Source organism: Mesoplodon bidens (genome assembly GCF_964165515.1).
Source record: "Mesoplodon bidens genome assembly, chromosome: 2".
Taxonomy (NCBI): Eukaryota; Metazoa; Chordata; class Mammalia; order Artiodactyla; family Ziphiidae; genus Mesoplodon; species Mesoplodon bidens.
Window position 1 is genome coordinate 76528100 of NC_138177.1, and position 24987 is coordinate 76553086.

The following is a 24987-nucleotide window of genomic DNA, read 5'->3' on the forward strand; positions in this document are numbered from 1 at the left end:
GATGCTAAGGGCACCGAGAGTCCTTGCCTTAAAAGTTTTGTTTGAACATTGAGCAGTAATGCTACTCCCCATTCCAAGACAAAGAAATTGACTTTTAGTCAACTAATACTGGAGAGCAGCATAGTAATAATAACTCTTTGTTTGCATTGCAAAGATGAATGTAATTTAAGCAGTGTTTAAGCAGTCAAATTAAAGGCTGACTCCCAAAATCATGGTGGAGTTTAAGGTAGTAGTAGGGTTGGAATTAGATTGTGACAAGTGAGGTTCTCACTTAAGTGCAAAAAGGCTCAGTAATCAAGATAAAATACTATTTTAATGTATCATTTTTATGCAATTATTTTCATTTTATTTACATTTAAATTTCACCAAACAGAGCTCAAGTATATCCTGGCCCGTTGTTCAGATTTTTGAAATAAAGATAAATGGACAGACAGCTTTAAGGATGCAGTGTATTTAACATTGCACAATATATTAAATGATTGGAGAAAATTTAGAGGATGGTATAACTATATACCTTTATACATTTAGTAGCACAAATATAGGGACAAGCCACGCAATTGAGGAAAAACCCGTTAAGGACTGAACAGAGAGGTCTTGGTTGCTGACAGAATCTCCCCTTGACTTCAGACTTGAGACAAACCAAGGAGTCTATCAGTATACGAAAACCACTGAGTTCAGAACAGTAACAACAGGATAGATATTAAGGAACTGGCTCTTGCCAATTAGGATTGTGGGGGCCAGTCTGAAGCAAGCAGGGTTGGCTGGAGGCTGGAAATGTTGCAGCTCAAGTCCAGAATCAGTAGAAGAGCAGTCTAGAGACAGAATGGTTAACGCTTTCTTCAGAAATTCCCAGTTTTCCAAACAAGTTTCTAGAGTGCTTTCCTCAAACAGCAAATATATCATTTTTAAAAGCTCAATATTAATGCAAAAAATTTCATAATGAGCAAAATATCAATTTTGAATAAAGCAGGATCTGACCCTCCACTTGCATGATTCGCCTCATCCTAATCCCAGCCCTGGATATTATAGATTAAATTTTCATAACCCTAATTATTAAATAATTTGCTGTGGACTTTTCCACATTAATTTTTTTTTCAAGAATAAAAGTTATACTTCTGGGACCTTGGAAGTGGGGGGAGGTTAGGGGAAATGGTAGAGGGAGCACAAGGGAATAGGTTACCAATAGATTCAGGAATCTGATTCCATATTTTGTATAAAACTTTCTCCCATTCTGAGGTCAATATCTTATTCAATCTTTTTTTTCTTGTAGCATGGCGGACACCGACCTCTTTATGGAATGTGAGGAGGAGGAGTTGGAGCCATGGCAGAAAATCAGTGATGTCATTGAGGATTCTGTAGTTGAGGATTATAATTCAGTGGATAAAACTACTACAGGTAACAAAAATTCTTTTGCTTAGATCATTGTTATATTGACTGAATTGAATGACATTTTTGTTAAGAAAGTGTGAGGTGGAAGAAGACTTCAAGAATCCAGGTTTGCTTCACTGTGGCACTGGTGCTACCTTTTCCCCCCATGCTGTGGTCTGTAAGTGCTTTGGTTTCCTTGTACATAAAGCTAGAAACACTGTATTTAATAAATTGAAAACATTGAGAATTGGATTAACCAATGTTTATCAAACACATAAGCAATCCTCTTACCAAATGATGTATGAACAAGAATGCAAAGATGTGTGTCAGTGCTCATTTATATACCCAGTCAAAAACAGGTTCCCATAGTCTTGGGGGATTTTTTGTTTGTTTTACTTGAACTTGGTTTCCTTTGTGAGCTGAGCCGAATCTCCTTCGTGTCTGCCTCCATGGACAGTTTACAAACTTAGGCTTGTTAGCTTCTCTTTCAAAAAGGTGATGTTGCAGGGTCAAATTCTAGATTGCCCTGAATTCAGAAATTGAGTGGTAGTTCTTTTCCCCTCTAAATTGTATCTGTTTCTCTTTTAATTTTTTTATCTTTCCTGCCTTGAGAACTGAAGATGGCATTGGTTTGGGCTGAAACAGGACAGTTCAGGGTCTTGTGGACGGCTTACTAATGCATGGTTATGAATACCAGTAGTGGAGATAATAAGCCTTTGAGTTCTAGAGGTTTGCTTGTGCTATATAAGCAAAACAGTAAAATCTGGGTTCAGTGAGCTCGTAATCTAACTTAATTTACCAGGAAATGTGAGGCAAAGAAGAAGGCATTGTGTCTAATTTGTGGTGTGAGGGACACATAGGAGAAATCAGATGAACAGTTGGATTTATGAATAAAGCAGGAAAGTTTTTGGCTATAGAGACCCACAGTAAGGTGAAAAGGGAAGATTAGAACAGTATCCTTTAGTGTCATCTGTCCCTGTCTCCAAGTGACTGTGCCTCCCCTTCCCCACAGTTTCTGTGAGCCAGCAGCCTGTCTCGGCTCCAGTGCCCATCGCTGCCCATGCTTCTGTTGCTGGGCACCTCTCTACATCCACCACCGTTAGTAGCAGCGGGGCACAGAACAGCGACAGTACAAAGAAGACTCTTGTCACACTAATTGCCAACAACAATGGTAAGTGGGATTATTGGGAAATTCTTCCTGGGCTAGAGGGGTGAGAGACTAAAAAAGGTCTTAGGAACAGCTGTACCTGTTCAGTTTTAGGTACTGATGTGGTTCTGCTGGTGTTGGAGTGAGTTTAGTACTGATTCTCTGTTACGGAAGTAAGTGGTGCTGTTCCTTCTGAGTTAGTGCTGAATCGATGCTAGTGTTTCAAGTCAGAGGGCAGCTGAGTCTTTTTGCTGATAATTTCTAGGAAAGAAAATGTAAACCCCAAATTCCTAACTATTAAAGAGATGTGTGGGGGGGTTGTTTGATTGTTTATGTTTTTTAATTAGAAGAGCCCACTGGTCTGCTAAGAATTCTCCGAGGGCAGCTTTGTTCCATATTTTCTTTGGCAGATTCATTTCGTTATTGGTTCCTGGGTATGAAAAATAGGATAGGGTTGTTGTCCGCCTGAAGGAATGGTGAAAGAGAAGTGTTTTTTAGTGAGTGTATTGACTAGAGAAGTTATATAGTATTGGTTGTTTCTGTTTCATTTCTGATGACTGTTTCTACATTCTGAAAGTGAGTTACTGGCAAGTTATGTCTCAAGATTCATGTGTAGAATAAGCACCTTCATAGAATCGTTGCATTGCTATAAAGGACTTATTTTTACTTATTTTATTTCCTTTAGCTTTATTAATACAAGAATAATATGTGCATTGTAGAAAAAGTGGACAGTAAAAAAAAAAAGAACAATTTTTAACTGTAATCCCACTACCTGGAGATAACTATTTGTAACTTACTCTGTACATATATGTACTTTTATGTACATTTATATGCTATGTGCAGTGATTCACTTTTTATAAAAATAGATCCATACAGATTGTACTTGCTTTTTTTCCTCAATATGTAGTGAATATCTTCTCATTTTAATAAATCTTTTTGTAACATTTTGATGACTGTTTCCCGTTGTTTGGTTAACTGTTATTAGCAATAGGTTGTAAAGGGGTGTACTACTACTTTAAAGGGCTATTGTGAACATCTCTGTCTCTCTTGTCTCTCTTGTCTTTTCTCACATCCATAGTTCTGAGAATACATTTCTAAATGTCAAATTGTTGGATCAAAGGTTATCACAATTTTTAAGGATTTTGATCAATATTTTTCCTGGATTGGCCATCTAGAAATGTTGTATCCATTTACATTTCCATTAGAGGTGCACCTGGTGTTCTTAGTGTTGGATATAAACATTTACCTCCCTTATTGTTGGACATTTACTACAATCCCATTTTTTTGTGATTACAAACAGTGCTGCAGTGAACATTCTCAGGCATTGTATCTGTGTATCTGTGTAAGCATATCTGTAATATAAAGTGAGATTGCTGGGTCAGGCATTTAAAATTTCTTAGCGTCAAATTGCCATGATAGATTGCTCTACATAAGTGGATACTGAAAAAATAAAAATTTTTAAATTTATTTATTTATTTATTTTGGCTGTGCTGCGTCTTTGTTGCAGCTCACGGGCTCTTCGGTGCAGCATTTGGGCTTTGTTGTGGTATGTGGGAAGTTGTGGTGCTCGGGCTCCCTAGTTGCAACATGCAGGCTCTAGAGCACGTGGGCTCAGTAGTTGCATCGTGCAGGCCTAGTTGCAGTATGTGGGATCTTAGTTCCCCAACCAGGGACTGAACCCAGGCCCCCTGCATTGGGAGCTCAGAGTCTTAACCACTGGACTACCAGGGAAGTCCCTGAAAAAATAATTTTTATCACATGGAAAATCCTTAGAATTTTTTTAAACTTATAGTGACCCTCATATATATAAAGATGAGGAACCTCTATCTAGAAATTTTCTCATTTTTACAGATGCAGAAACCAAGGCGTGGAGAGTCTAAATAATGTACTTAAGGTCAAATAGTAAGCAACTAAACTGGATTTGAATTATTTAGACTGCAAAACTTGTGGCTTTCCCACTGTATTATACTACTTTCCTATGTTTCTCTTAAAATAAGCTGTCAAAGTGCTATTAGCCACCAGTTTAGCTGAATTTTTCTTTGATCCCAGCATTCCAAGGCGCATGATGAGCATCTCATGACACAACGTGACCTACTCTCGTTGAATGGACCTTGATTCCTGTGGCCTGTGTACAAAAATTTTCTGAAATATGAAAATGGATTTTATTTATTTTAGAGAGCTCTATATTCAAATTAAAATGTTAACCCGTGTTCATGGTTTAAAAAGGGGGAGGGGCTTCCGTGGTGGCGCAGTGGTTGAGAGTCCGCCTGCTGATGCAGGGGACACGAGTTCATGCCCTGGTCCAGGAAGATTCCACATGCCGCGGAGCGGCTAGGCCTGTGAGCCGTGGCCACTGAGCCTGCGCGTCCAGAGCCTGTGCTCCGCAATGGGAGAGGCCACAACAGTGAGAGGCCCGCACACCGCAAAAAAAAAAAAAAAAAAAAAAAAAGGATATAGACTGGTAACCACAGTTACCTATGTCTTGTGTGTTCATCCAAAAATTCTTTCATGCTGGGAGTTCCCCGGTGGTCCAGTGGTTAGGACTCTGTGCTTTCACTGCCGAGGGCCCAGGTTCAATCCCTGGTTGGGGAACTAAGATCCTATAGGCCATGCAGTGCTGCCAAAAAAAGGGGGGGGGCTCAAAACTTCTTTTATGCGTCGATAAGCACACAATTGTGTGACTTTCTAAAATCAGATACTCTTGAAGTGCCAGCGTTATTCATTATAGCCCAGAATTGGAAACAACCTAAGATGTTGAATGAATAAGCAAAATGTGGGACTTCCCTGGTGATGCAGTAGTTAAGAATCTGCCTGCCAATGCAGGGGACATGGGTTCGATCCCTGGTCCAGGAAGATCCCACATGCCGTGGAGCAACTAAGCCCGTTCGCCACAACTAGTGAGCCTGCGCTCTAGAGCCCAAGAACCACAACTACTGAGCCCGAGTACCAGAACTACTGAAGCCCGCGCACCCAGAGCCCGTGCTCCGCAACAAGAGAAGCCAACGCAATGAGAAACCCGCGCACTGCAACGAAGAGTAACCCCCACTCGCCGCAACTAAAGAAAGCCCGCGCGCAGCAACAAAGACCCAACGCAGCCAAAAATAGATAGATAGGTAGATAGATAGATATCAAAAAGACCACATATATGACCCCATTTTTATGAAATGCCCATAATAGACATATCTGTAGAGACAGAAAGTTCGATTGTTGGTTGCCAGGGCTGGGGGGAGGAGATTGGGGAATAACTGCTAATGGGTGTAAGGTTTCTTTTTGAGGTGATGAAAATGTTCTGGAATTAAATAGTGGTGATGATTGCACAAACCTGGTGAATATACTAAAAGCCTCTAAATTGTACACTTTAAATGGGTGATAAAATATGTATGGTATGTGAATTATATCTCAATAAGGCTTTTTTCTTTAACAAAGTGTTAGGAATAAAATTTTAGAACATTTTTACTATTATTTTCGCTATTCTTCAGAATCCACCACTCAGCATTTAGAAATTATTCCTATAGTTCTGACTGATCATATGTTTGCATTGGAAAGGAACATTATGCAGTGAAATGAACCACTGCTTAATTCTGAGCTGTGAATGATATGAATTTAATGTTATAAATTTTTTACTGTAATTATGATTTTCAATTCCTGTTTGACCCATTTCAACTCCATTTAGCCCTCTTACCTCTGGGGTTTAAGGCTGTGTAAGTGAACTTAAAAGAATGAAGAAAAAAAAATCAAGAGCTTCAGATTTGTAAAACAAACAGAACATGTTGTGAGTGAAGCTGCTGAATCTCCTATTATTTAATCAGTTTATGGCTGTGGTACCTAGTTTATTTGAGAGCAAACTTACAGGTAGGGGATTGGTCAGATAATTCTTTTAAAGGCTTTTTTTTTTTTTTTTTTTTTTGTGCGGTAGGCGGGCCTCTCACTGTTGTGGCCTCTCCCGTTGCGGAGCACAGGCTCCCGATGCGCAGGCTCAGCGGCCATGGCTCACGGGCCCAGCCGTTCCGCGGCATGTGGGATCTTCCCGGACCGGGGCACGAACCCGTGTCCCCTGCATCGGCAGGCGGACTCTCAACCGCTGCGCCACCAGGGAAGCCCGTTTTTAAAGGCTGTTTTAAGTCTCAGGGTTCTAACTGCCTCTTTCATTCTCTGGAAATAGAACTTCATAAGACCTTTGAATTGTCAGAATTTCTTTCAGGAAAGACTTAATAAGAATGCAGAAATCATTAAAAACAACTCATTTTTTAGAATTGGAATTATTACAATTCATTAGAATTATTAGAATGAATTTATAGAATACATTAAATAAATATTTACGTAGTGTGACTTTAATTTACCCAGTGTGACTTGCCATATGCTGGTTTTTGCTTTCAATTGAATTGTAAACCTAGTCTAGACTTAGAAACCTACTTTTTTTTTTTTTTTTTTGGCTGTGTTGGGTCTTCATATCTGTGCGAGGGCTTTGTCTAGTTGTGGCGAGCAGCAGCCACCCTTCATCGCAGTGCGCGGGCCTCTCTTGTTGTGGAGCACAAGCTCCAGACGCGCAGGCTCAGTAGTTGTGGCGCACTGGCCCAGTTGCTCCGCGGCATGTGGGATCTTCCCAGACCAGGGCTCGAACCCGTGTCCCCTGCATTGGCAGGCAGATTCTCAACCACTGTGCCACCAGGGAAGCCAGAAACCTACTTTTTTGTTTGCACTTTATTTTTAGAAAGATCCTAACAATCCACCAAAATTCAAACATGACCCTGATGTCAGAGAGAATATTTGCAGAAAATGCTTGTGTTAACATTCTTTATAGTAGTAGAGTATGTGTAGATTTCATGGGAACAAGGCCTGTCTTTTGAGACTTGCTAATGCTGGTTGATGTCACATAAATGCAAAAAATTTTCCATCCTTCCCTTCCTATATTTAGTTGAGATGTTGAGTCAGTGATTATCTTAAGAATTCTTAGGCTTAGATAAATAACATAATTTATTTTTCTTTTACCCTAGTAGTTAAAATAGTGAATAGAAAATCCATGTTTTTGCTTAGTCAATATTTTCAACGGTAAATTGCAAAGGAGTAAAAAAGAGTTGGATGGGGAACCTATAGATTAAAAGAGATTGAAGAGGTATGTCATCAGTTATACTTCATGAACCCTTTTGTTACATAATTCAAACAAAAAAATGTAATTGTCAATTTGAATTCTAACTGGGTATTTGATATTAAAGAATTGTTCATTCATTCATTCATTCATTTATTGCCACACAGTGCAGCGTGTGGGATCTTAGTTCCCCCACCAGGGATCGAACCCGTGCCCCCTGCAGTGAAAGTGCAAAGTCCTAACCACTGGACTTGCCAAGGAAGCTCCCAAGAATTGTTGTATATATTTAACTTTATTGAGGTATAATTGACAAAATTGTAAGATATTTAATGTGTACATTGTGGTGATTTGGTATATGTATGCATTGTGCAAGGATTCCCACTATCTAGTTAATTAACACATGCATCACCTCACATATTTATCCTCTTTTGGGGGTGGGGATAGGGGGTAGTGAGAACATTTAAGTTCTGTTCTCTCAGCAAACTTATACAGTATTATCCACTATAGTTACAGAATTATTAAAATATTTTTAAGAGTGATAATGGTATTGATTTTTCCTTTTTTAAAGTCCTTGTCTTTTAGAGATATATGCTGAAATATTTATAGATGAAATGATATGATCTGAAACTTGTATCAACATAATATGGGAGCTGGTAAGAGAATGGGAAGTATAGATGAAACAAGATTGACCTTAAGTTGATAATTATTGAAGCTGGTATAGGTACATAGAGATTTATTATAGTGTTCTATTTTTGTATGTATTTGAACATCTCCATAATAAAATATTTAAGTTAAAAATGTATATATAGAGAGAGAGTCAATAAATTGCCAGTATAATTAGCATAGCTAGAATTTGGAATTTTTTATCTGTCAACATCTATAATTAGTAGTCTGCTGGCCCAGTAACTATGAGGGTCTAGTCCACTGATGGACTCAGTTTCTGGGAGAACATAGCCACCTGTATACCCACTTTGGTGGTCTAGCTCTGTAGCTAACTGTAGTGACACCATGTGTCAAGTGGAACTTAAATCTTCAGGGAGTCCATCCATTCTGGTGATTTGAGGTAAAAAGTTGCAGTATTTTGCTTGAATCTTTGGTTTAGGTATTGGGTTGGCCAAAAAGTTCCTTTGGTTTTAAAATAAAAATAAAAGACACATTTTTCACTTTCACCAAGAACTTTATTGAAAAACGTATTCACCGTTCTGTTCCACTACCTTCTGCCATTTTTCAGGCAACTTCATAATTCCATCTTCCCAAAACTTTTTATCTTTTTGAGCAAAGAACTGTTCCAGGTGCCTTTTACAGTCTTCCAGGGAATTGAAATTTTTTCCATTAAAAGAATTTTGTAAGGACTGAAATAAATGGAAATCCGAAGGTGCAATGTCTGGTGAATACAGTGGATGAATCACAACTCCCCAGCCAAGCTGTAACAGTTTTTGCCTGGTCATCAAAGAAACATGCCGTCTTGTGTTATCCTGATGGAAGATTATGCATTTTCTGTTGACTAATTCCGGACACTTTTTGTCGAGTGCTGCTTTCATTTGGTCTAATTGGGAGCAGTACTTGTTGGAATTAATCGTTTGTATTTCCAGAAGGAGCTCATAACAGAGGACTCCCTTCCAATCCCACCATATACACAACATCACCTTCTTGGGATGAAGACCGGCCTTTGCTGTGGTTGGTGCTGGTTCATTTTGCTTGCCCCACGATCTCTTCTGTTCCACATTATTGTACAATATCGACTTTTCATCGCCCATCACAATTTTTCCGTTTTAAAAACGGAATATTTTTGTTGCATTTAAGTAGAGAATCGCATGCAGAAATAAGGTCAAGAATGTTTTTTTCGCCTAACTTATGTGGAACCCAAACATCAAAGCGATTAACATAACCAAGCTGGTGCAAGTGATTTTCAATGCTTGATTTAGATATTTTGAGTATGTCGGCTATCTCCTGCATGGTATAACAGTGATTGTTCTCAGCTAATGTCTGGATTTGATCGCCGTCAACTTCAACTGGGCTACCCAGCCATGGAGCATTGTCCAGCGAGAAATCTCCAGCATGAAACTTCGCGAACCACTTTTGACACGTTTGATCAGTCACGACACCTCCATACACTGCACAGATCTTTTTTTGCATATCAGCGTTTTTACCTTTCTTGAAATAATAAAGCATAATATTGCCAGAAATGTAAATTTTTTTTTTTTTTTTGTGCGGTAGGCGGGCCTCTCACTGTTGTGGCCTCTCCCGTTGCGGAGCACAGGCTCCCGATGCGCAGGCTCAGCGGCCATGGCTCACGGGCCCAGCCGTTCCGCGGCATGTGGGATCCTCCCGGACCGGGGCACGAACCCGTGTCCCCTGCATCGGCAGGCGGACTCTCAACCGCTGCGCCACCAGGGAAGCCCAGAAATGTAAATTTTTTTCTTCCATCTTCAGTATTAAAATGGCTACACAAAAAGTCAACAATCTTGATAAGTTTTTTTTTAAATGCACGCTATGACAGCGGTCACAATACAATCTAACAAAATTGTTTTGAATGAAGTTAAAGACAACTGAGTGCTACTAGAGCCATCTTACAGAAAAAAAAGAACATGCTTTTTGGCAAACCCAATGTTTTGGCTCTCTGAAATAGAATTTCTGTTTTGGAGTATTCTTTGTAAATCAGGAAACTTAGTATAAATGATTTTTTAGCCAATTGTAGCAAATACAGGACTTAAAAACTACAAAATTACTTTTAACACACATGAAAAAGAATTTAAAATATTTCAAAAAAAGTAGCCAGTTTTTTAATGTTTATGATATTTGTTACTATTTATTAATGAATGAATCTTCTTAAGTCATATCAGTTTTACTTGGTGTTGATTAGTTTTGGCCAGGTCTTTTTTTTATCAGTTCTGATGACATAAAGAAGGTAGCTTGTCAGTCTCTGTGTTCCCATACCTATAAAAGACAATGGATGTTTAGAGAATCTGTTGCATTTCTGAGATTTGACGTGCTAGGAAGAGATCCCAATTTTTAGATTCTGTGTACTTGCTGAATTAATGTTTGTAGATGAATATTCCTCTTTTTAAAAGATAAGGTGGATTAGCTAACAACAAATTACATTCTGATAAAATAGGTTTTTACCTCGTTAAAATGTGGAGAAGGAACTTATATGTTACTTTGTTTTGCTGATTTGGTATGGGGAGATTATTTATGGTCACTTAAATCATCAGAGTCAAAGTGATAGCCATGTAGAAGTCTTACTGTGTGTGTTAAGACATCCCTAGTTAAGATATATGGGGGAGATTTTAGTGAACTTTCCCTTCCTGTGTATTTTTCTGTTAGTTGTAGCTTTGGGTGAAGCTTAATTATTTGGTGAGTTTGGTGACATTAAACCTGAGGTGAGTGACAGTCTTGGATATCTTGATATATGGGGACACCATTTCTTATCTAAGACCATTGTGTTGCTTATAATGGTGGGTTTGTTTTCTCTTACATTGTTTTTTTTTTTTTTTTTTTTTCCTCTTCCCTTTAGCTGGCAATTCTTTGGTCCAACAAGGTGGACAGCCGCTCATCCTAACCCAGAATCCAACCCCGGGTTTGGGTACAATGGTTACTCAACCAGTGTTGAGGCCTGTCCAGGTCATGCAGAATGCCAATCATGTGACTAGTTCCCCTGTGGCCTCACAACCAATATTCATCACTACACAGGTAAGTAGGACTCTGAATTCTACTGAATTCAGACATGGTAGAGGAGAGAAAGACTATGGGAACCTTTGAAGGCTCTGACTTAAGAGTCTTCAGCATCATTAGAAATGGTTCTAAGCCCTAAGTCCTATCTTTTGATTTGGCTTTCTCATTTGCTAGTTTTTAATTTGATGCTGACTTTAGTAGAAAGCCCAACGTAGTGTACAGCTGGGTAATCTCCTCTTTATACCCCTGGAGGGCTATTAAGTAATTTGATTGAGGTCTAGGCAGGAAAGAGTGGGAAGCTTGCATTAGGAAGCCTTAACACTTGGTCATTAAGGGTTCTCACCCTTTGCTTGGGCTGTTTTTCTTAAAATGGGGTGAGTTAGTTGACTTACGGAAATATACATGCAAGATTGGTGAAGTGCCAGGAGATCTTTGGAAGAGAATGAAGATGACTTATTTGATATAAATGTGAATTGGAGTTGAAAGCCTAATGCTGGTATGGAATGTAAAGGCAAATGCTTTTTTCTGCCTTGTCTAACAAATTTCCCAGAGGTGTATGGCCTTTGAAGTGGACTTTGGAAACAGTTTCTTACAATTGTTTGTATGTTGAATCACTCCAGTGAATACTGTTAGTGTCATTTTTTTGCATTCTATGCCTTTAGCAATTGAGGGGCCAGTTTGTGGATGAGTCTTTTTTCTTTTTTTGGCGGTACCCGGGCCTCTCACTGTTGTGGCCTCTCCCGTTGGGGAGCACAGGCTCCGGACGCACAGGCTCAGTGGCCATGGCTCACGGGCCCAGCCGCTCCGCGGCATGTGGGATCTTCCCAGACCGGGGCACGAACCCGTGTGCCCTGCATTGGCAGGCGGACTCTCAACCACTGCGCCACCAGGGAAGCCCCTGTGGATGAGTTTTTTTAAGCTGAGGTTCTCTTAAGGCAAGAAGTAGGTTTTCATTTTTGTTCATATGTACCAAAGCTCATTCTCCAGTTTTAATATTTGCCACTCAAAAGTTTGCCAGAAGTCCAAAATTTCTCCATCTCAGTCATTTAAAAGCTCTTGTTCTAGAGAGAGAATCATTAGGTAAGGGTGTGGGCATTTTTTTGGATATAGGTCTTAATGCAGTCTCTGCTAGTGTTAGCTGATCTCCATGTTAAAGATCATTTTGCTTTTTAATGCAGGGATTTCCTGTAAGAAATGTCCGGCCTGTACAAAATGCAATGAATCAGGTTGGGATTGTGCTGAACGTACAGCAAGGCCAAACAGTTAGACCAATTACACTAGTCCCAGGTAAGGAAAAATGTCTACCCATTTGGAATAACCCAGCATCCAGAAGACTTGTTTTTGTTGTCTCAAAATACTCAAGGTCATTTAAAAAGTGTATTTAAGGGAAATATAAAACTACAGAAATCATATTGATTTAAGCCCCATTTTTAAAAAACTCTCTAACCTTTGGCCAGCGTGGTGGTTTTATTTTTCTTTTTAACTTTTTACCACCCTTCACAAGGCAGTAAAACAGGGTTTATATAGTTATTTTTCTGTTTTTGCTGTTTTATTCAGCTATTGTTTGTTATCCTGAAAAACTATTACTAATGCAAACTCCCAAATTCTGTATTCCTTATAAGTCTACTCACTTACATGGTGGGATTATAAACTTATTTTGCTTTACTTTTATAGATTTGGAATATAAATTAAACAAATGGCATATCCTTTGAGGATAAATATTGCCAATGACTAGTTTTTTTTTTAAGAAACCAAATTGAAAGATAATTTTTAAAAATCTTGTAATTTTCCCCCAGTTCTATATTTAGTGTCTATAAGTTTACTACAATTCAGGCAAAAAAGAGTATCTTAATTTAGTTGTAGTAAAGTAGCTTGTCTTCCTAAGTTTTTGTTGTTGTTCTCAGAGCCCATAGGGGTTTTTGGCCTTCAGTCTCATGAGCTTATCCTATCTAGTTCTGATATTTCTTAAATGTTTGTCAGTGAAATTGTCTATAGTTGAGCCAGGAGACTCACCTTTGGGACATCCTAGTAGAATGGCATAGTCGGTCTTCTATTTGAGTTTGTATAAGAGAATGAAAGACTCCTTTAGTATTCTGAGAAAGATCACTTTTTTTCAGAACCAGCTCTGCCCTTTGGCCTATATATACCCATACTGCTTCCCACTCTGTACCTATTATTCTCTTCCAATAACAAAGGTCAAGCTACTCATGATTGTATTCTTGGAATAGAAAAGGCAGTGTGGTAAGGTGTTTTGGGAGGAGTTGATGGGACTCTTCTTTCACTTTAATATTTTCAGGGCTGATTACTGAGGCTAACTTGTTTTATCAGTTTGTGATACCTGTTGTCTTAGACATTAGAATCTATGCTACCCTTGGGAACCTGACAGTCACCAATCAGTTTGGGGAGATACTCTTTTCCTATTCCAGTATTGCCAGTAAAGACACGGGGAATGTATTATAGGTGAGCTCGCTGACGAAGATTTGGTATTTTTGTCTCTCTTTTGAAGCCCCAGGTACCCAGTTTGTTAAGCCGACAGTTGGAGTCCCACAAGTGTTCTCTCAGATGACCCCTGTGAGGCCAGGCTCCACAATGCCTGTGCGGCCCACCACCAACACCTTCACCACCGTCATCCCAGCCACTCTCACCATCCGAAGCACTGTCCCACAGTCCCAGTCCCAGCAGACCAAGTCCACTCCCAGCACTTCTACAGCTCCCACCGCCACACAGCCGACCTCATTGGGGCACCTTGCTGTTCAGCCTCCAGGCCAATCCAACCAGACTCAGAATCCCAAACTAGGTGAGGCTTGGGAAGAGGAGATGGCAGAGCTGGGATGGGTGGTGGGTGGAGAACAGATGATTATCACTTGGCCAACAAAGCTCCCTCCTTCCCCTCTCCACCTGCAGTGAGCATTGCCAGCTTTGTCACTGTGAAGCGACCTGGGGTTACAGGTGAAAATAGCAATGAAGTGGCCAAACTGGTGAATACCCTTAACACCATCCCTTCCCTGGGCCAGAGTCCTGGGCCAATGGTGGTATCCAACAACAGCTCTGCACATGGCTCTCAGAGAACCAGCGGGCCTGAGTCTTCAATGAAAGGTACGATAACCAGAAAGACTCTGGGCAGCCAGTCATTCAAAACCATTAATAAAGTATTTGTTGTATCAGAACTCTATACTATGAAATAGAGAAATAAAATACGGTATAGCTGCTGTAGTCTGTTCTCACAGAAACTTTAGTGTAGTAAAGAGGATTGCCACTTGTGAAAAGTGTAACTGAATCAGCCAGAAAGAGTTTTGTGTTAATTGTTCTTTGGAGATTAGTAAAATGGATTGGTTGATCAGAGATCAGTGGGATAATCAAAAGATAGTTCATGGAGGAGGTGGATTTCTGAACAAGATTTTATTTTATTTATTTATTTTTTTATTAATTTAATATATTTATTTTTAGCCACATTGGGTCTTCATTGCTGCACGCGGGCTTTCACTAGCTGCGGCAAGTGGGGGCTACTCTTCATTGCAGTGCACAGGCTTCTCGTTGCAGTGGTTTCTCCTGTTGCGGAGCACAGGCTCTAGGCTCACGGGCTTCGGTAGTTGTGGCTTGCGGGCTCTAGAGCTCAGGCTCAGTAGTTGTGGCGCACAGGCTTAGTTGCTCCGCGGCATGTGGGATATTCCCAGACCAGGGATCGAACCCGTGTCCCCTGCATTGGCAGGCAGATTCTTAACCACTGCGCCACCAGGGAAGTCCCTGAACAAGATTTTAAAGTTGATATTTGGTAGAGAGATTTTCAGATGTAGAAGGATATGAGCATAAGGATTTTCAATGGTCTGGAGTAGGGCTTGACAGACTTTTTCTGTAAAGGACCAGATAGGAAATATTTTAGGTTTTATGTACAATACAGTCTCTGTCACAGCTACTTAACTCTGCCATTGTGGTACAAAAGCAGCCACAGACAATATGTAAATAATTGAGCTTGACTCTACTCCACTAAAACTATTTATGGATTCTGAATTTTGAATTTAATTTTCATGTGTCAGAAGATAATTTCTTTTGCTTTTATTTCAACCCTTTAAAAATGTGAAAACCTTTAATAAATGGTGTTGAGAAAACTGGATATCCCCACGCAAAAAAAATGAAGTTGGACCATTTACCATACACCATATTACAAAAACTAACTCAATGAGTTAAAGACCTAAACAAAAGAACTAAAACCATAAAACTCTTAGAAGAAAGCATAGGGGAAAAGCTTTATGACACTGGGTTTGGCAGTGCTTTCTTTCATATGATACCAAAAGCATAAGCAACCAAAGAAAAAATAAATAAATGGGACTACATCAAAATTTAAAACTTTAGGGCATCAAAGGGTTAGTGTTAGGGAAAGTGAAAAGGCAACCCACTAAATGGGAGAAAATATCTTTAAGTTATATATCTGATAAGGGCTTAATATCCAGAATATATAAAGAACTTCTACAGCTCAACCAACAACAAAAGAACAAACAATCCAATTAAAAAATGGGCCAAGGAGCTGAATAGAGATTTCTCAAGATACACAGATGGCCATTAAACACCCAAAAAGATGCTAAACATCACTCACTAATCATTACGGAAATGCACATCAAAATTACAATAAGATACCGCTTCACACCCATTAGGATAGCTCTTATCCAAAAAACAGAAAAAAATAAGTGTTGGTGAGGATGCAGAGAAATTGGAACCCTCGTACGTTGCTGGTGGGAATGTAAAATGGGGTGATGGTCCCTCAAAAAATGAGACATGAAATTACCATATGTTCCAGCATTCCACTTTGGATATATACCCAGAAGAATTGAAAACAGGGACCCAAACAGGTATTTGTACCCCTATATTCACAGCAACATTTCACAATAACCTAAAGGTGGAAGCATCCCAGATGTCAATCAGCTGATGAATGGATAAACAAAATATGGTATATACATACCATGGTATATTGTTCAGCCTTAAAAAGGAAAGAAATTCTGACACATGCTACAACACTGATTAACCTTGAGGACATTATGCTAAATGAAATAAGCCAGATACAAGAGGACAAATACTCCATGAATCCACTTATATGAGGTACCTAGAGACAAGAGAGAATGGCGATTGCTAGGGTCTAGGAGGAGGGGACAATGGGGAATTATTTAATGGGTGTAGAGTTTCAAGTTTTGCAAGATGAAAAGAGTTTGCTGGCACAAAATGTGAATGTTCTTAACACTTAAAAATGGTTAAGAGGAAACTTTATGTTAAGTATCTATTACCACAATTAAAGAAAAATCTAATATAACCACCACCACAACAAAAAATGTAAAAACCGTTCTTAGTTCATGAGCCAAACAGAAACTAGCAGCTGGCTGGATTTGGTCTACTAGCTGTGATTTGCTGACCCCTGGCCTACAGTTAGAAGAGTGGTAGAAGGAATGTGTCTCATAGCAGTTTCTCATGCTTGCTTACCAACCGTAATATACCCCTCAGGAAGTGTTTAACCTTTTTCCAAAAGGCCAGTAGTCTTTTTCCAGTATCATCTTACTAATCTTATTGATGTTCTCACTTCCAGTGACCTCTTCCATCCCAGTGTTTGACCTCCAGGATGGTGGACGGAAGATATGTCCACGGTGTAATGCTCAATTCCGTGTTACTGAAGCTTTGAGAGGTCACATGTGTGTAAGTGATCACCTGTGATGGAGATTCAGCTTAAATGGCTACCACTCACTGTATACCTCCTGTAGTGTAGTGTTGGGAGCTTGTGAAGCAAGGGCTCTGAAATGACTTGGAAGCTTTTTAGAGGGTTACTCTCTTTTGGCCTGTTTTAGAATGAACTCAGAAATATGAAAGGATATATTTAAAGACCCTCAAATAGATCAGAACATATGTGACCTTAATTCCTTAGTTCCTAGATTTTGAACTGCACAGGAGGACAGGCCAAGTTGGCCTCAGTCCATTTTCTATTTATTGTGTCATTGGATGAATCAGGAGCTATTAACCAATTTCTAATTCTAGTCTTTTCATTTTTTGGTATTAGTCCAGATGCAAAGGTTGGGACTTCTTCCTACCAGGGAGCTCAGAGCCAGGTTATGCTAGTGAGTGGTTAAAGGATCTAAGACAGGAAGAAGTACAAAGTATGGTGTTTGGAGTGGTATATAGCTGTAAAAAACACACACACGCACGCACGCACGCGCGCGCGCGCGCGAGTGAAACCTGGAAGCATTTTAGAAAACTGCAGGGTGAAAGCTGGATGAGAATACCTAGAACCAAACACTTACCGAGGAATGTTAGTGAAGTTGAGGAGTTAGCACATCTCAGCCCCCAGGAGAACCAGGATGAACAGATGTCTTCTTTCTTTATAGTACTGTTGCCCAGAAATGGTTGAATACCAGAAGAAAGGAAAGTCTCTGGATTCAGAACCCAGTGTCCCATCAGCAGCAAAGCCCCCATCCCCTGAGAAAACAACTCCTGTTGCTTCCACTCCCTCTTCTACACCTATTCCTGCTCTGTCACCACCTACCAAAGTACCAGAGCCAAATGAGAATGTGGGTGATGCCGTCCAGACCAAGCTCATTATGCTAGTAGATGACTTCTACTATGGACGGGATGGTGGCAAAGTAGCCCAGCTCACAAACTTCCCTAAGGTCGCCACATCTTTCCGATGCCCACATTGTACCAAAAGGCTAAAAAACAACATTCGGTGAGTGTTGAAGAGCCTTGGAGCTCACCTTGGACAAGTGAAGTCTAAAAGCTTCTTACATCTTTAAGTCTTTCTGTTTGGAGAATGGCCCTAATTATTATCCTTTCTTGCTAAGGATTATCATTAAATCAATAACTAGTACTATAGAAGGAGATATTGTGGTAATAAATAAAAGATAACTTTGGGTAGAGTGAGACCAGTGCATCTCCTTCCCCAGAAAAGTTTCGAGAACTCTTAATTTCTGGGCTCAGAAGATGTCACAAAAAGAGGAAGTTGGGTGGGAGGGTGGAGGGGGAAACGTGTAATGTCTGTTCTGTGATTCCGCTGGTACATTTCTCCAAGGCTTCTGATTTTTTATGTTGTCTATACTTTTCCTTTGTGCCGTGCTACAGATTTATGAACCATATGAAACATCACGTAGAACTTGATCAGCAGAACGGTGAGGTGGATGGTCATACTATCTGCCAGCACTGTTATCGTCAGTTTTCCACTCCCTTCCAGCTCCAGTGCCACTTGGAAAATGTTCATAGTCCCTATGAATCAACTAGTAAGTTTGGAAATTCTTAAACTCTAGGGGTATACTTCACTTTTCATTCAGTGAATGGCACTGGGGGGAGCCCATTATGTTTATTTATATGTGGGTAACAGTGTTGAGGAAGTTCTTTGCATATTCGTAGTCAGTTTCTTACTTCACTTACCCTATTATCTTACAAGCCTGACTTCTATTCTGTTCAAGTATGAGTCGAGTTCAGTGCTTGATTCTAAATTAAGGGGCTTTGGTTCAGGACCACTGTAGAGAGGTATATGTAAAGAGTTTATTACCTAGATCCTTTTATAGAAGAAGCAGGCATCTGTATTTGGGTCTCCATTTTAGTTAGTACCCTCTTAGGTTTTATGAAGGATAATAGATAATGTTATAGAGTATTTTACCATTAAGACGGTGCTTTCATGAAATATAAGATGAGTTGGAGTGTTAGCTACACTGTACATCTTACAGATGAGAAATACAGGCTGAATACAAGCCCAGAAACATTTAGTCATTTGCTTAAGAGCATACACTTCTAATAAGGTGAAACTGTGAGGATTTGAGTCCAGTCTTCTAGAATATTTCCTTTGTCCTTTAAGGGATTTCTAGTTCTGTTGAAGAGACAAAAATATTTAACTATAGGAAAATGTGAGAACAAGACAATATATTTTCTGTAAACATATGCATTGTGTATGATACCAGTGATAGGTGAAATAGTTCAGAGAAGGGAAAAGATCCTTGTGGATTTCACAGAAAGTAAAGTGTAAACTTTTAGGGTCTTTAAATACAAGAAGGATTTAGATGGATGGAAAGTAGTAAGAAAAAATTTTACGTGATGGGAAACAGCATGAGGAAACACATAAAGACAAATTTTTGCTGCAAATTAAAAATCTTGACTAAAGATGGGTTAAATGTTAAGGACATCTATTATTATATGATTTAACTGAAAAAATTCAAGGTGGAGTAAGCTTCAAGCCCAGAATGTGAGTCTCCTACTTTTCAACAGTTCTCTTGTCTCTGGCTTATAGCAGGATGGCTGTGTTAGTCTCAGGAATATAGTTGGATGTAAAATTGTGCAGATGAAGAAGAGACCATATCTTCCTGTGTCTTTTCTAAGTCTGTTTCTTACAAGACAGAATTGTTTTCCCTTTATATCTCCTTAGCCTTGGTCATATTGTCAAGCAAAATGGGATTGCCATGAGTGGCTCAGACTAGTGCTGGTCCACAGAAATGTAATGAGTTACATATGTAATTTTAAATTTTTAGTAATTTGAAATAAAAATTTTTTAAAGGCGAAATTAATTTTAATAGTGTCTTTTATTTAACTCAAAATAGCCAAAATAAAATCATCTCAGCATGTAATCAGAATTTTAAAATTAATGAAATATTTACCATTCTTTTTTTTTTTCCTTTTCTTTTGTTTTTAAATCTGGTGTGTATTATTATACCACAGCAAATCTCAGTTTGGGCTCACCACATTTCATGTCTTCACTAGCCACGTGTTACTACTGGTGGTTACCGTATTAGACCGTGGAACTTTGGGCTAATCATTTGTGAGTAGAGTAGATACTGGAATCAAACATCATAACACTACAGTGTAGTAGCAGAGTAGCCAACTTGGTCTTAGGACCCCAAATTCTTCACCGTCAGTCATGGGAAGCCCAAATAACTCATCTGAATCCCGAGTGAAAACATCTACTTTTATACAGAACCTGGTGGGGTGTGTTTTTGTTATTCCACTTATATATGTACTGTACATAAAAAGATAAGTTTTTCCTAATGCGAAACAGTGCAGCACCTCATCAATCTTTTTCTCTTGGCTTACCACTCTTTTATCCTTGACTGTTAATTTTTGAGTATCTTATGACTTAAAATTTACACTGATGAAAAACCTGAGAAATTGTTGATCCAAACAGGTAAATACCGTTTCTGTACTTTAGTATATATCAGTCTTATTCTTGGATTCTTTTATAATTCCCCTATTTTTTTTAATAACTCCCTTTTTTTGCATCCATGGCAGATCCTTCATGAAAGTAGCTTATTTTTTTGTGTTAATATTTTGAGACCAATTGTTTTCTTTTTAGTTTTGAAAATTTCTTTTCCTTTTATTTTCTGAAGTGTTTTTAAACTAAATTATAGACATAATGATATTTCACTCCTAAATATTTAATTATGTATCTCTGAAAAGTAAAGACATTTTAAAATACATAGCCATAGTATGTTTGTCAAGACATAACAGAATTCATCATAAATGTTTAATATTATGTATCTTCATTTTCAAGTTTCCTGAATTGTCTCCAAAACATCAATGGATTATTATATTTAATTACGGTAACAGTATAATTTTTAATAGCATTATGTTTTTCTTCACACTTGTTTAAGGACAATAGACTAAGGAAGAGGTAGGGTTGAGGGAAGGATGCTTCAGGGTGATTAATCGTGTTCAGGTGTCAGGAGGGTCCTATGTGGAAAAAGACTGAAGAAAGGGAGAACTACTTGCTTGATAAAGTCATGGGATACATGGAATGCTGAGATCAGATGAGCCTTAGAAAGGCAGGAATCTGTCCTTCCAAATTTGGAAAACAGGAAGCAGAAGCTGTAATAGTTCATGCCTGTTTTCTCAAAGCAGGAGACTGTGGTAGGTGTTAGGGAGATGAGAGTGATAGTGCTGGGAGGGACAGTGTTAGGATAGCCACTTTGTAAAATCAGTTAGTTCTTCCTCTTAAATCTTTTTTGACATCAACTCTAATAGGTGTGAAAGGTTACTTAGAGATCTCTTAAATCCACTGATGCCTTTGGTTCCTTTCTCACTGATTTTCTTTGTATGAGATAATACATATAAATCTTAGCATGGTGCTTATGCATTAAAAATTCCTTAATGTTGTTATAATTGATGTGTGACACCTATAAGAATAGAGCGGATGTATAGGTTGTAGGAAGAGCCTTTGAGGGTAAATGAGATCGCCCAGGGAAAACAGAGAGAATAAGAAAAGCCTGGACAGAAGGTTGGGAAACACCAATGCTTAAAAGTGTTCTAGAAAAGAAAAAAAGATTAACAGATTGAATTGAGAGGTAAGGGGCAAGAAAACAGGAGAAAATATTGTCATGCCACTAGTTACTGTTTCCTAAACATGCCATGAAATACCATCCCTTTGCTCATGTTCTTCTCTTGTCTCCTGTCTGGCAAACCACTCTACTTTCAAGGTTCAGCTCATATATCAGCTTTTCCTCATTCTAGGCAGAATTTTTTATTTCTTTATCTTGTTCTTGTACCTAATGTACCTCTAGGAAGTGGTCCTAAATGGGTTGCAGACACCTTTGAGAATAAACACAAAACTTCCCAGAAAAATACACATTTTACTCTTTTGCAGATAATTTCAGGGGATACCTGGGTTCCCTGAGACCTCTTCCCTGGACCCCAGATTCAGATCCCTGGTTTTTGTTGTTTATTTCAGCTTCACTCATTTGGGGGTGCGGGGCAGGGGTTGGACATTGTCCAATAAATAAGCGCTTAGAGCTTCAAATTTACAATTTTCATGTTTGCAAAAACTTGAAAATAATTTCAGTAATGGTAAGAAAAATGCAAATAACTATATTTTGCCTGTATAATTCAAAATATGTAGCAATTAAAACTTTTGCCAAAAATTTAGAACTGCAGCCTTATAAAAGCTTGATAAAATGGCTAATTTTAAAGTTTAATTATCTCAAATTAGTTAACACTGAAATAACACAATAACTCATAAGAAGGCAAGAAGTTCTGTTCATATCGTCAGTCTTTTGAGGACAAATCCTTATTTGTCTTCATTTAGTAAACGTTCAATAAATGTTGAATTATTCATAGGAGATAATCATTGTCTATCCTTGAGCAGAGGGATGAAGTATTGTAGTATTTTAAAAGAATTCATTTGGCAATGGTATATAAAGCATAGATACTGTATTTATTGGAGAGATAGGAGGTATTAGAAGCCAGCTGATTAGCAGTAGGAAATCATATGGGCTTCTACCAAGTTTCTGCCTGTGAGAATGCAGAAGTGACAATTCCTTGATGCATTTTGAAATAATGGTGACAGAACATGGGTTTGGAGTCAGATAATGCCTAAGTTTTGAGCTCAGGAGGAGGTAGGATGTGAGAAGGGAAATGATGGGAAGCAGGAGGATGCTGAATTAAGTTAGAGTAGATGGTAGAATATTATGTTTCATAGAGAGTTCAAAATCTAGAATGGAACTTTGGTAAAGAAGTCTGAGCTAGAGACAGAAGGATAGTTTTAATCAGCAGCACAAATATTGAGACAACCATTTTAAAGAAAGACTAGAAGAGACTTCTTCATAATTTACTGACTATTGAAAATGAAGATTTATGAGTCAGCAGGACTTTGGTCTTATTTTCAGGTGGATTTATTGATTATTTTTCTTCTTACAGCCAAGTGCAAGATCTGTGAGTGGGCGTTTGAGAGTGAGCCACTGTTTCTCCAGCATATGAAGGATACTCATAAGCCTGGAGAGATGCCTTATGTTTGCCAGGTATTGTTGCCTTTTTCTCCAGGGAGCTTTAGCCATTTTGCTCTCAGGCTAAATACAAAGAATCCACTAATGAACATTGCCCAGTACCTACTGCACACATTCAGTTTTAGGAACACTGAGGAGATACAGAAGAAATAGTGAACAGGGGTTCTATTTTCAGTGTTTCCCATGCAGGAGAAAAACATAAAGGAATATCTGCATGTACCCAGCTGAGGAACCCAGTCTGGGAACATATACCTGTACTAAGGGGGTGTCTGTCTCCTGAATGTGCCCTTTGGAGACAGAAAAAAAACTCTACTCCTCTTTATCAGAATATGGACTGTTCTCAGACTTTCCTGTCTTTCCCATTTTTATCTTATTTCACGGCTGAATTTATCACCAACATAGCCCTGCAATAAACGTCAGAAAATTATCTGATTTCTATACATTTAAGAAAAACTTTTTTTCGTATCTTAACATTTTTGTTGCTGCCTCTTTTTTAAGGCCTCAGTTGTCCACTTCACTCTTAACTTATTTTCCTTCTTGTGTGACTCAGGTGTGTCAGTATCGCTCCTCACTCTACTCTGAGGTAGATGTCCATTTTCGGATGATCCATGAGGATACTCGGCACCTGCTGTGCCCTTATTGCCTGAAGGTCTTCAAAAATGGCAATGCATTCCAACAGCATTACATGAGGCACCAGGTACCAGGCACCAAGCAATTTCCGTGTTCTTGTTTTTTAATTATGGATACAGGGGCCAGGACTGAGCTAAGCAAATAATTTTGGTAGAGAAGATAATATACATGTGTTTGAAAAATTTATTGAATTCCAGTGATGTGTGCCAGGCACTGGGCTAGATGCTAGAGATTTAGTGGTTAAACAGGACAATTAAACAGTACAATAAAGCAAGAAGAATGTTGTGTTAGGGGAAATACAAGATGTAAAAAAGAATGTACCTATTCTGGGAGCCTAGTAAGGCTTCTAGGAAAAGGGGTGTTCAAGACCTGAAGGATGAGTAAGGATGAGCCAGATGAAGTGGGATAGAAGGACAGAATGCTCTCAAAGACAGGGAAATTCAAGGAATTGAAGTTCAGTGTGGTTAGCGTGTGTAGGGTACAGGGGGAGGTTGGAAGTTAGGGAACAGATCATAGAGAATCTTGTAAGCCATAAAAAAGGAATTTCAACTTTTATTATAATAAGTTGTTGGGAAGCCATTAAAGAGATTTTTAGTCCTGGAGTGATGTGTTCAAATTTGCTTTTAGTTATGATTGCACTGGCTGCTCTAAGGAGAATGAATTGAAGGAGGTTGAGACTAGAGTTAGGGAGACAAGCCAGAGGCTTTTTCAGTAGTTGAGATGAGAGATGATAGTGGCTATTGGCTTTTGAAATGAGGACGAAGAGGATAAGGTTGAGAGATACTGAGAAGATAAGTGATATCTATGATTTAGAAATGGATTTAGGTGAAGGTAGTGAGAGAGTAGTTAAGAATAGTGCCCAGGATTGTGTCTTCGGTAATTGGATGAATGGTGGGACTGTTTATTGAGATAGGAACACTGGAGAAAATAATTTTTGAGGGGAGGATTATAAGTTTGGATATTCTTTTTTATTACTCTCATTTTTAAAATTTTTTGGCCATGCCATGTGGCACACGGGATCTTATTCGTTCCTGACCAGGGATCGAACCCACGCCCCCTGCAATGGAAGCATGGAGTCTTAACCACTGGACCACCAGGGAAGTCCCAAGTTTGGATATTCTTGAGTTAGCAGTATCTATGGACATTAAGTATAACTGACTATTAAATAAGTAGTTGGATATACAGGTCTGAGGCCTGGGAGAAAAGCCTGGATTGTGAAAGGTACTTAGGAATCATCATTATATAAATCCACTTCAACTTGTAAGTGCTATGCTGCACTCCAATCCCCCGCCCCCCAAACTGAGAATAAGGTGAAGGCTTAGGACCATTGAAGTCTCTATCCACAAAGCCAGGAC

At 38.9% G+C, this 24987-nt stretch overlaps 1 protein-coding gene across 4 annotated transcripts in view; it reads left to right on the top strand.

Moving 5' to 3' along the window:
• The window catches only part of POGZ (pogo transposable element derived with ZNF domain), a 48690-nt gene that overhangs the window by 16176 nt on the left and 7527 nt on the right, over positions 1-24987 (top strand). Inside the window, exons 2-12 of one of the 4 annotated variants that reach the window (XM_081224675.1) lie at positions 1271-1395; positions 2381-2539; positions 11116-11291; positions 12452-12560; positions 13780-14070; positions 14151-14369; positions 16843-16949; positions 17633-17970; positions 18363-18517; positions 22917-23017; positions 23553-23699. In XM_081224675.1, coding sequence (XP_081080801.1) covers positions 1272-1395; positions 2381-2539; positions 11116-11291; positions 12452-12560; positions 13780-14070; positions 14151-14369; positions 16843-16949; positions 17633-17970; positions 18363-18517; positions 22917-23017; positions 23553-23699 — 1926 coding nt within the window. In that variant the 5' untranslated portion in view covers position 1271. The remainder of the gene's footprint in view (positions 1-1270; positions 1396-2380; positions 2540-11115; positions 11292-12451; positions 12561-13779; positions 14071-14150; positions 14370-16842; positions 16950-17632; positions 17971-18362; positions 18518-22916; positions 23018-23552; positions 23700-24987) is intronic. The other 3 variants (XM_081224676.1, XM_081224677.1, XM_081224678.1) reach the window with 3 other exon arrangements.